This window comes from Theobroma umbraticum, unplaced genomic scaffold, assembly GCF_002168275.2.
Source record: "Theobroma umbraticum cultivar Fairchild unplaced genomic scaffold, ASM216827v3 scaffold_67.0, whole genome shotgun sequence".
Lineage (NCBI taxonomy): Eukaryota > Viridiplantae > Streptophyta > Magnoliopsida > Malvales > Malvaceae > Theobroma > Theobroma umbraticum.
Genome location: NW_018397262.1, coordinates 7185032 through 7196549, shown reverse-complemented (window position 1 = coordinate 7196549; position 11518 = coordinate 7185032). Strand labels below are relative to the sequence as shown.

General features: G+C 36.1%; 2 protein-coding genes and 1 pseudogene across 2 annotated transcripts; 2 read left to right on the top strand and 1 right to left on the bottom strand.

Annotated features, from left to right (window-relative positions):
* Window positions 1-2566: 2566 nt before the first annotated feature.
* On the bottom strand, window positions 2567-4366 carry LOC110418884 (FBD-associated F-box protein At5g56370-like). The gene is made up of 4 exons (XM_089783945.1): window positions 4330-4366; window positions 3195-4231; window positions 2956-3114; window positions 2567-2845 (listed from the first exon to the last, which is right to left on the bottom strand). Exons 1-4 carry the CDS (start codon window positions 4364-4366, stop codon window positions 2567-2569), a joined length of 1512 nt encoding a protein of 503 aa, XP_089640071.1.
* Window positions 4367-5232: 866 nt separating this feature from the next.
* Window positions 5233-6780, top strand: LOC110418883 (aspartic proteinase nepenthesin-1-like). The gene is made up of 2 exons (XM_021431706.2): window positions 5233-5254; window positions 5699-6780. The coding sequence occupies exons 1-2, from the start codon at window positions 5233-5235 to the stop codon at window positions 6778-6780; spliced, it is 1104 nt and encodes a 367-aa protein (XP_021287381.2).
* Window positions 6781-8397: 1617 nt separating this feature from the next.
* Window positions 8398-10335, top strand: LOC149527035 (cation/H(+) antiporter 4-like; annotated as a pseudogene).
* The last annotated feature ends 1183 nt before the right edge of the window (window positions 10336-11518 follow it).

Genomic DNA, 11518 nt, shown 5'->3' with positions numbered 1-11518 from the left:
GTCAAGTTGTTAAATGTAGGAAGATGATTAGCTTGGAAATTTTCCACAAATGAGATAGCCTGGCAGAAAATAGAAAAGTTTTGTTATCAGAAATGAATGAATGAAAACAATTTCCTCTAATTTGCAGTATTAAGTAAAAATGGATATTGACAGCATGACATATATATACACAGATGCCTGAAATGTTTCATATGATAGTTCAAGAAATTTGACTCCACCAATTCTTTCCAATAATTTAAGTGTACGATGAAGAGCCTGAACTCGAAATCGTTGGTCATAACTCAACCAACCGAAAACATCAATCTCAGCTCGAATCCCCGAAGAGAGGTCACAAGGTATAAGTTCAACTTGCAAAGAACTTGTGTAGTAAAACTTTAAAAGATTTGGAGTACAAATCCTCATTGAAATAATAGATAATAGATAATGCCAGCAGAGTGGGAATAGAAATTGTAATTACTGTCCTTTTGCTCCAATCACAATTATCTAGATACAATTCTTTAAGGGCAGGGCAGGCAGAAAAAAGGAACTGAGTGGAATGCTCGTCCTGGAATTTAATGTAGTCCAGATATAAGGTCTTAAGCCTTGGTAAGCATATGGACGTTGGAAAATTATATAAGGCAACCTGAGTCATATGTAAGTTCAAAGAAATCAATGACTCAGGAGGTACAAAGGCAATGAGGAAAGGAAAACAAATTGGATTCCAAATAATATGGAATAGAAAGGTCAAGCTCTTCAACTCTATGGTTGACTACTTTAGATACCACTGACATTGACTCTAGTATTTGGGAAAAACGGACAGCACAATTACAGTGCAGATGAAATTTTCGTATGCATGCAGTGTCAGGAATGAGTAGCTCTCTCTGAACTCTATCCAAGAAACTAGGACGCTCCTTTTGCTTCTCCTTTCATGCGTCGAAGTCAAAACTAATCATAGTAAAGAAAGTCTACAAGTATCTCCGTCTTGTCGATAATGTAGAAGTGCTTACTATATCTTTTGTTGGTAAAAAAGATAGACTATGATGAAGAATTTCATTAGGCACTTGACTATTAAGGTCTTCTCTAGAATCATTGTACTAGACTTTGATTGAATTCATGTTCTTTGTTCTCTATTCTCCTCCCTTACACAAAAAATTAAAATTAGAAAGCTAAATTAATATCACGACTTGAACTGTCTCCCAAAACAAGCCAACAATCATCAATGAAATGAATTTGTTTTCAGTGTAAGAAATCTTATGCAGTAACAGAAACCGAAGAAAAAGAAAAATAGAGAAAGTGGGGTTACTTTGGGTTTGTGTAGATCGATAATTCTTCAACAATTAACAAACAAGAGCTGTAGGATACTACACAAGAGAATTGTTTGATTTCCTTCTGGTTTTTTTTGGCTTGGTGAAGAAATCAGGTCGTGTTCACCCTTTATATGGTTTACTGTCTTCACACAAACCAACTCTTTTAGGAATTCTACAGTTTCCCAATCTCCTACTACCAAAAGTATTTTATTAAATGAATATTTCTAAATTATTGAAGGAATTTTATTAAGACCAAATATAGCAAAAGTAGTGGAATACTTAATTTCTAGAACTTTAGCCTACGGAAATAATCTCTTACAATATTATTACAGGAAAGAACAAACTCTCAGATAGCTCAAAGGAGATAAAAAAGGCATGACCCAATTATTACCTTAGGTCCTCACTCACCCAGGAGCATAACAGTGAGTTATACAAAAATTATCACAGACAGACTCCTTCCCCTTAGTCTATCACCTTGTACACCTCTTGTCAAAACCTGTGGTTCAAGTAATAACAGATACGCATCAACTGAGACTTGCACAGAGCAACATCCCAAAATAGCAGTAATGGAAATCAAGGCCCAGGGAAACAGAATGTCTGGAAACAACCATACAGCAATTCAAGCAGAAAAGATCATCCGCACAGATTTAGAACAGCTTACAGGCCATCAGCAACATCATTCGGCGAAATCATAGGCAGGCCTCCTTATTAGTATCAATCTGACCCCTCTCAAGGTCCGGTACAGCAGTCTTTTAACTCCTTCAACATCTCGTTCCTTGATCACTTGCATCACACAAAAATTTTACCGAAAGAAGGGACATTCCCCTTCCAGGTTTTATAACACCTCATGATCGCAACCACAGAACAAGTTGACAGCTCAGAGAGCCTCATCATTGTGCCAGAAACATAATTCAATTAGCAGAAAGCCTCCATGGCAGAGAAGCCAGCTAGGCACCATGCAAAGAGACACATTTGCAGCAAATACAGGCAGTTTCTGACTTGTATTGATTTGGACTAGAACAATTCTTGCACTATGCATGGAGGAGGGTGGGTTGTAATTATATGGGGTCGGCTTTTCAGGAGGATATAACGCTCACATTCATTGGAAGAAGAAAGGAAATTAATCCAAATGTGTCACCATCTTATTAATAATAATAATAATAATAACATAAAAGTTGATTTTGGAATCAAGAAAACAGAAATAAACTCTGTTTAACTTTGAATTTGTTTTTTTTCTGAAACTGGGGAGTTTCCTAGAGGACTGCTTACAATAGTACCTTCTACCAGAACAGATATGCACAATGTTCACTACAAAGCTTCTTCAACTCCCATCTTATCTGCTCTTTCCTTTCCAGGTCTTCTGATAGATCCTCTGAGCAAGAGACTGAAAACCACTTCAAGGCTGTAGCATGCTTGAGTATATGTTTCAGGAAAAAAACCTCTTCCTCATTTCCCCTAAAATGTAAGACACTAAAGCTCTCTAGAGAATTTATCAAACAGTCCGGTACAGCATTCTTCAAGGAATGAGTTTTCTCTTTGAGATTGTCTAGTTTAAGTCCCTAGGAAAATCAGATAATCATTTGTAAGGAAACAAGTCAGTCATTATCTGATAAAAATCAGAGCAATAAGTTATAGAAATATTCAAGATTTCCAATCCAGAGGAACCTACATGAGGAAAGACAATAGACTGCAGCTTAGGTGACTTGTGAAGAATGTGCAGCAATGCAGCTGCACTTAAATCACAATCTCCACCTATCAGTTTCAAACAGGTTAGATTGCGAAATGTAGGAAGATCATCAGCAAGAACGTTTTCTGCACGAGAGATGGTCTAGGAACAAAACAAAAAATTTTTGTCATTAAAAGGAAAAAATAGTCATGTAGAACATGTAAATTGACAACTTGGAATACCTTAAGAGTATCAATTGATAGTCGAAAAGATTTGACACCACGAATTCTTTCCAATAAATTAAGTGTGGAGCGAGCAAGCTGAGTCTGTTGGTACAAATTTCCCCGAGGCTTAATCTCAACATGAGCTTTAATCAATGAAGGTAGGTGAAGCACCAGGTTAAAAAACGAACAACTCCAGAACTTAAAAAATTGAAGATTTGGACAACGAATCTTTAGTGAATTGTTTGAAGATGGGTAATAATGGTAAATGGCTAATCTCTGCAGAGTGGCAATGGCAATCGTTATGCCATTGGTTGTTTTCCAATAACAATTGTCCAAAAGCAACTCTTCAAGGACCAGACAACCAGAAAAAAGTAACTCAGCAAATCTCTCATCCAGAAATTTAATACATGTAAGATGTAAGGTTTTGAGCCTGGGAAAGCATATGGAAATGGCAAACGGATTTACGGAAGCTGCATGAGACATGTGTAATTTCAAAGAAGTTAGTGACTCGGAAGTAAAAAGGGTATGAGGTAAGGACAACATATTGCATCTCCAAAGATGTGGAAAAGAAAGTTCCAACTCTTCAACTTGATGCTTCAGTGCTTTGGGGACCAATGAAAACGACAAAAGGATGTTGAGGTAAGGATAGAAGTGGCTATATTTATGCAAGTGAATACGAAATTTTCTTATACGTGCAGTGTCAGGAATGAGGAAATTATTTTGAACCAAATCTAAGAAGCTAGAAAAGTCATTCTCGTCGTCATCCTCCGCACCAAAATCGACACTAACAATGGTAAAGAAATTCCACAACCATCGCCATCTTGTTGATAATGCAGAAGTTCTTACAATATCCTTTGTTGGAAGACAAGAAAGAATATGAAGGAGAAGTTCGTCAGGCAATTCACTGATTATATCTTCACCCAAATCATCATCTTGCTGGACTTCACATTGATTCCGGATTTCGGATTTCATGTTGTCTTTACCAGAATCATCATCATGCACTTCACATATTTTCTGGATTTCAGATTTCATCTTGTCTTTTTTACTTCTCCAACCTGAACCAAAAATAAAAAATAAAAACAAAACTCACAAAGCTAAAATAATTTAACTTTTAACGTATGAAAATAAAGACATCGATTCTTGATATATATACATGTAAAACTTGAGATGGACTCCTGGAAACGAGCCATCGATGGAATTTTGCTTTTCACTGTAAATCAATCAAGGAGATCATAGCTTAGATCCATGAAACAACAAGGAAAACACATGTAAATCACAATTAACTAATACTAAAATTCATCATTCGTGATTAACAGTAAAATTAAAGATCATCAATGCATAAATAAGGCAATTCATCTACTTGCAACAGAACTGGTAGTGCGATATAACTATAAATAATGGGAAAAAAAGTAAAAATTTTGCTTGGTTAAGAACCAAAGTTATATTCAGCATCACCTACAGTTTATTGTTCTCTAAACAAGCAACTTCTTCCAAATTTAAAGCCAAAATACTAAAATTAGTTCAAAATAATAAGAGCTATAGCATAATATTAAGCAGTAAAAGAAAGCAAAGGAGGAAAAAAAAAAAAACAAAGTGGGGTTACCTTCGATGTGTGTAACAAGAAGAATTTATGAGACCAAAGAAGAGAATTTATAGTTGAGTTCACTTTAGTTTTGGGCTTAGAGTTTCGAAGAAACTCTAAAGTATAACTCGTTGTCTTGACTTAAACCACCTTGTTTTAGGGCTTCTATAGTTTTCACATCTCTTCTACGGGAAAAAATATATATTAAAATTAAATATTTTCAAAAATTGAAGGAGTTTTATTAAGAGCAAACTAGCTCTGTACATTGGGATTTACTCTTTTAGCTAAAATTATTTAAAGGAATAAATTAAGTTGCCAAATTATTTTTTTGTATTTTGAATTTGGAGGTTTGATCATTCCATATGGCAACAACTTGCTCCATTAGAGACACCAATTTGGAGGACATTAATTCATTGTTCACCAGTGCATGATGAATCAGCCTTCCTTTTGACAAAGAGACAAATAATGTAATAAATGGCAGTAATGAGGAAAACAGGTATACAAGCCTACCAACGTAGAAGAATATTCAATTTGTAGAACATTGCTACAAATTTGGGCAAAAAATTTGCTTAACAATACTATCTATATAAAGAACTACTAGCACCAATGAATTATAGGCTACTTTTCAGTTCAGAAAATGTCTGCAACCTTCATTTTCTCAATGCCAATTGTTCCTTTGCTCTTAGTAACACTATTCAACACCATTTTGCTTTTGCAACTTCAAATCCTGCAGGCCTAATCTAAGGGCTGTCCATAGAGATTCCCAGAGTCTCCTTTATACCTTATTGGAAACCTCAGTAGAGGCGAAAGATAGCACAATTGATCAAAATTACCAACGCAAGAGTCAATTATTTGGATTTGGTTTCGCGTCCAAATGCAAGGGTGGTTCCTGATTATCTCCATATACCAATACTCCGACAGATTTTGTTCTATGTTGTAGTGTTTTCATTAGGGAGCCAACAACACCCTGTGAAGTTGTTGATGGACACTGGAGGAGGCCTAATCTGGACCCAGTGTCAACCTTGCAAAAACTGTTTCCCCCAAAATCTGCGAATTTATGATCCTAGAATCTCCAGGACCTATGGCACACTTCCTTGCGACCATCCCCTCTGCGATGGTGATCACAGACTCTATGACTGTGTAAATGGATATTGTGTCTACAATGTTCAATACGGTGACGGATCCTCTACCAGGGGTGTTGCATCCTTGGAATCATTCCAATTCTTCATCGATGATTCTAACAGACGAACTTTCAGCAATGTCATCTTTGGTTGCTCGGATGATAACACCAACTTCGCGTTTACGAATACTGATATTTCAGGGATCTTTGGATTGAACCTGTCTCCGGATTCAATGTCGAGCCAGTTTTCTCCTTTGATTCATAATCGATTCTCTTATTGTTTGGTCCCTTTTCTCGACGCAATGCCTCGTGCGATCAACTTAAGATTTGGAGAGGACATTCCTCAGCTGCCTCCAGAACACCTTCACACAACAATGTTCGCGTACACTCCACCAGAATCCTATTATTTCTACCTGGAATTGTTGGATATAAGCGTTGCAAACCATCGTCTAGGATTTCATCCTGACACGTTCAGGGTCAGGCAGGGTGGCTTAGGAGGTTGCTTCATAGACTCGGGAGCTCTAGTCTCTCAAATTGATTCCAACACTTTCGGGGTCAATGCTTATGAAGCAGTGCTAGCAGTCTTTGGAGCTTATTACGGATCGCGAAGACTTCAAAGAACAAATAATCGGGTAGGATTGGAGCTGTGCTACGAAACTCCAGCAAATTACCATGATTTCGCGGCAATAACGTTTCATTTTAATGGAGCTGACTACACCGTAGATGGGCAACTTGGGCACTTCATCGACCCTGTGAATGGGTTTTTCTGCGTACCAATTGCAAGGGGACAGATGGGAACTGTGCTTGGAGCATGGCATCAACAGAATAAGCGAATCATTTACGATCGGGGGATGGGTGGTCTCCAATTTGCTGATGAGCAATGTATCAATGATGTTCTTTAATGAATAAATCATTAAAAAAAAATGATGTTTTGTGATTGAATTCTTCTTCTATTATCAAAATTTCAATTTTGTTTTTCAAGTTTTAAGAAATAATTATAAATTCCTAAATTTCGAATTTCAAGAAATAATTATACATTCTAAAGTCATAATTTAAGAAATTAGGATCCATATAAAAAGCTAAATAACTATATAAAAGTATATATACAAAATTTATCGAGAAAGTAGATGAGTTTTACAAAATAATAATACATATTTGAGGTTAATGTTTAACAGATGAAGAGTACTAAAAATTTAAAATAAATATTTAAAAATTTAAAAACTTAATATCTAATATTTCAGTAATACGAAATTACGTAAATAAAGATTACTAATAAACTAAATAAGTATAAGAAATTTTTTTGATAGGAATAAGTATATGAAATTTCAACAAACTTGTTATCTACTATTTCAATTTTTGAACTTAATGAAAATAGTTGAACGTTACTAGAAACATACTGGTAAATTATCAGACATTAGCATTACTTTAACATTTGAAAGAAGCATTTAATTAGTCTAAAATAAATAAATAAATAAATAAACCCTTATTTAAAAATATCTTTATTTTTAATTAAAAATATATCTCAATTTCTTCAAACAAAACTGAAAAACTGACAATGAAGGGGGTCATTTAGTAATTAAAAAAAAAAACAAGCCAATCAAGAATTAGAATCACCAATGAAATTTTGCTATTTCACTGTAAATCAATCAAGCAGATCATAGCTTAGTCTCAAACTGTAACAAAACGTCAATAGGGTTTCATCAATAATTAGATCAAAATCTCTATTATTGTATAATACCTTCCTTTAGAGACATATACTCACAAATAGTAAATACTCAAATAAAAGCCAGTAATAAACTCTTAGATAAATTTGTCTTTTGATCGGCCCGGATACAAATTACAAAAAACCAAAAACCCTTAATTCTCAACAGCTCCATCGAAACAAACTTGTTTTATTTTTGGATTAAAAAAGATTTAATAAAACAAGTTTTCCATGTCTAAAGAATTTGATAGCTTGCTCTAACAAACCATTTTGTAAAACATTATTATAATATTAAAACTGTAATTTTTCAGTTCAATTTAAGTTTTTTCAGTTAATAAACTGAAATACTGTCATCATAGGTCATACAAGATGAAATCACTGAAATTTCATATTTATAATAATCTACTAACTCATATAAAGTCGTTTTATTTTACTTGTTAATTGTACATCACTTTGATGAAATTTTGTTGTGTTAGAGAACGAGCAAATCATTTGGAAATAGAATTTTCTATCTGGAATTAACTAGAATAGTGAAGATTTTATGATCCGAATAATAAAACTAATCTTAGTCATAAGAAGTTTGAAACAGCAAGAACTTGTTAGACGAGACGGTTGTCGACCTGATGATTGAAACCAAGAACAATAAACTGAACAAACAAAAAAAATTGACATATCTCTCAAAACCTCTTTATAAGCAATGATTCCCATTCCTTTTCTTCAATTCAATCTCCTCTCTAGTTCTCTCCTTTCCATTCCCTACGATATCTTGTAGCCAGGACACGATGGCGTTTAATAATTTAAGCTCGCCCACCCCGGAATGGAAGGTCATGCAGAGTGGAGAGTTTGTCTTAAATTTCCTCCAAAGTCAGCTCCCCAGGCTTGGCTGCATTGATCCTGAGCACGAACAAAGAAACATTCATGGACTTGCTGGGCCAAGACTTCATTTCCAGAATGATTCTCACTTTTGTTTTCACTCAAGTTATTCATAATATGCTCAAACACCTGGGATTCCAGTTTTCATCTCCCAGATTGTTGTAGAAGGTACTCGCGTCCTATGGTTTTCAGGTCACAGATCATGGTTAAATGTCAGAGGATAGTGTTCAGGTGTCTTTGGACGGTGGCATCTTCGGCTAATATTCTTTTTTGTTTTTAAGGGGGTGAGAGGACCTGAGCATGACATACAAGGCTGGAGGATGGCCGATGCATTGGTTTGCCAACAGTGGTGGTGCCTCTGACATTTTGTTTGATAACGGTTAAGGCCCTTAGCACAGACGGTGAATTGTTTAAAAACAACAGTTTCTTTCTTGCAGTAACAGATTCCGGAACTTCATTTCCGGTCATACATTGCCTTCTCGATGAGCTGAAAATCCTGAATTCAGAACTTGGCAGGCTGGGACTATCAGCAGCACTTGTCAGTGACATTGCGTCACTAGTTCTTATGAATCTCAGCAATGGGTGAAGGTAGCGCAGAAAAATCAGCACGCTGGTCTCAAGGATTTGGACTGGTTATAGCCTTGTTTTAGTAGTGGTGTTTGTGTTGCGACCTAGGGATGAAATGGATGGTGAAACGCACGCCTGAGGGTGGCCAGATAAAGATATATTCCTTTATGTCTGTCATTTTGGGGTTCATGTCGTCTCCTAGGATAAACGAATTCTCTTAATATATTTCTTCTTTTGGCCCATTATTTTGGGATTGGCGTCCAGATGGACCCCCTTGGGATCTGCTCTGGTCGAAAAGTTGGACCTGTTGTTTCAGGATTGTTTTTGCCTTTGTTGCATCAACATGTGGCATGAGGATTGATCTGTCTCACCTCAAAAGAGTACGGAATATGCACAAACCAAGCAATGCTGCTGTTGTAGTAGTTATTTTCCAAATTTGGGCGTCTCTCTGGCGCGTGCCCTTATTATGCAAGATGCCCATGAGGGATTCTTTGGCACTTGCTTTTATAATGATAACCAAGGATCGTTGAGTGGGTTCGTATAGCTTCTTATATGACAACATTGTTATACTCAAGATCTATCGCTTTCATGTCTATTATCATCATTTTGTTAGCAAGCATTGTGCCACACTTGTGAAAAGTGCTCTATGATCCTCAAGGAAGTATATAGGCTACACAAAAAGGAGCATCATGCATTCAAGCTCAAGAGGGTGGAATGATTGGTTGCATTCACGTCCGCGTAATGTCAATTCTATCATTAACATTTTGAATGCCACCTGTTCCAAACAGAGAAAACCTATTGCTCTTGATGTCTTCACCTTGTTAAGCCTCAGTGGGCGTGCCACACCACTTTCATTGCGCATCAAAGCACAGGAAAACCCTGTTTAACAAATCTTACTCGAGAACGTGTTCTTAGCTTATTAATCAGTTTGAACGAGACAACTGGGAAGCTGTATCAGTGAATGTTTTCACTGCAGTCTCTCCACCAAATTTGATGTATGAGGATATATGCAATCTCGCCCTAGACAGGCTCACATCCTTTATACTTCTTCCATTTCAGCGCAGATGGTACATTGATGGGAGCATTGAATCAGAAGACCAAGCCATCAGAAGCTGAATGTAGCATCCTGGAAAGGGACCTTTGCTCAGTAGGGATCCTTGTTGAAGGCTGTCGCCCTCTAAAACGCTCCAATTCTAGAGACAAATTATCATCAGAGTCATCATCATACAACATCGTTGTGATTTTCTTGGGGGGTAAAGATGATAGGGAGGCGCTAGCGTAGCCAAACGCACTTTCCCAAGATGAAAGGGTTTAGCCTTACTGAATCATCTCAAAGGTCCAACAATTTAGCGCCATCCTAGCTGATTTGGATAGACTGCTTGATGATGAGAGGTTAAGGGGTGTGTTAAGGAAAGTGTATACATAACGATACGTGATAACAGGTAAATGATGGGCCTGAACCTCATCGTTTCTTCGATCTGTTGTAAATGACTCACACTTAGATCATTGTTGGAGACGATACAACAGAAGATCCCCGACTTTTGGTCTTGGAGGAATGGAGTGAATTTCAGGAGGAACAAGCTCACCACAGTTTATGTTCTCTAAACAAGCAACTCTTCCAAATATTAGCCAAATACTAAAAATTAGTCAAAATAATAAGAGCTATAGCATTATATAGCCGTAAAGGAAGCAAGGAGGAAAAAAAAAAAAACAAAGTTGGGGTTACTTCGATATGTGTAACAAGAAATTCATCTTGAGACCAAAGAAGAGCTTTATAATTGAGTTCACTTAGTTTTGTCAGCTTTGAGTAGTCTTCGAAAAAAACTTCTTAAGCTTAAATAACTCGTTGTCTTGACTTAAACCACCTTGTTTTAGGGCTTCTATAGTTTTCACATCTCTTCTACGGGAAAAAATATATAATTAAAATTAAATATTTTCAAAAAATTGAAGGAGTTTTATTAAGAGCAAACTAGCTTGTACATTGGGATTTACTCTTTTAGCTAAAATTATTTAAAGGAATTAAATTAAGTTGCCAAATTATTTTTTTGTATTTTTTGAATTTGGAGGTTTGATCATTCCATATGGCAACACCTTGCTCCATTAGAAGACACCAATTTGAAGGACATTAATTCATTGTTCACCAGTGCATGATGAATCAGCCTTCCTTTTTGACAAAGAGACAAATAATGTAATAAATGGCAGTAATGAGGAAAACAGGTATACAAGCCTACCAAACGTAGAAGAATATTCAATTTGTAGAACATTGCTACAAATTTGGGCAAAAAATTTGCTTAACAATACTATCTATATATAAAGAACTACTAGCACCAATGAATTATAGGCTACTTTTCAGTTCAGAAAATGTCTGCAACCCTTCATTTTCTCAATGCCAAATTGTTCCTTTGCCTCTTAGTAACACTATTCCAACACCATTTTGCTTTTGCAACTTCAAATCCTGCAGGCCTAAGTCTAAGGGCTGTCATAGATGATTCCCCAGA

Coding starts and splice junctions, on each gene's coding strand:
- LOC110418884 (XM_089783945.1), bottom strand. CDS start 4,366: ATGGCTCGTTTCCAGGAGTCCATCTCAAGTTTTACAT. Junction 3,115..3,194: donor TATCAATTGATACTCTTAAG/GTATTCCAAGTT, acceptor TTTTGTTCCTAG/ACCATCTCTCGTGCAGAAAA. Junction 2,846..2,955: donor AGTCTATTGTCTTTCCTCAT/GTAGGTTCCTCT, acceptor TGATTTTCCTAG/GGACTTAAACTAGACAATCT.
- LOC110418883 (XM_021431706.2), top strand. CDS start 5,233: ATGGCAGTAATGAGGAAAACAG. Junction 5,255..5,698: donor GGCAGTAATGAGGAAAACAG/GTATACAAGCCT, acceptor TCTATGTTGTAG/TGTTTTCATTAGGGAGCCAA.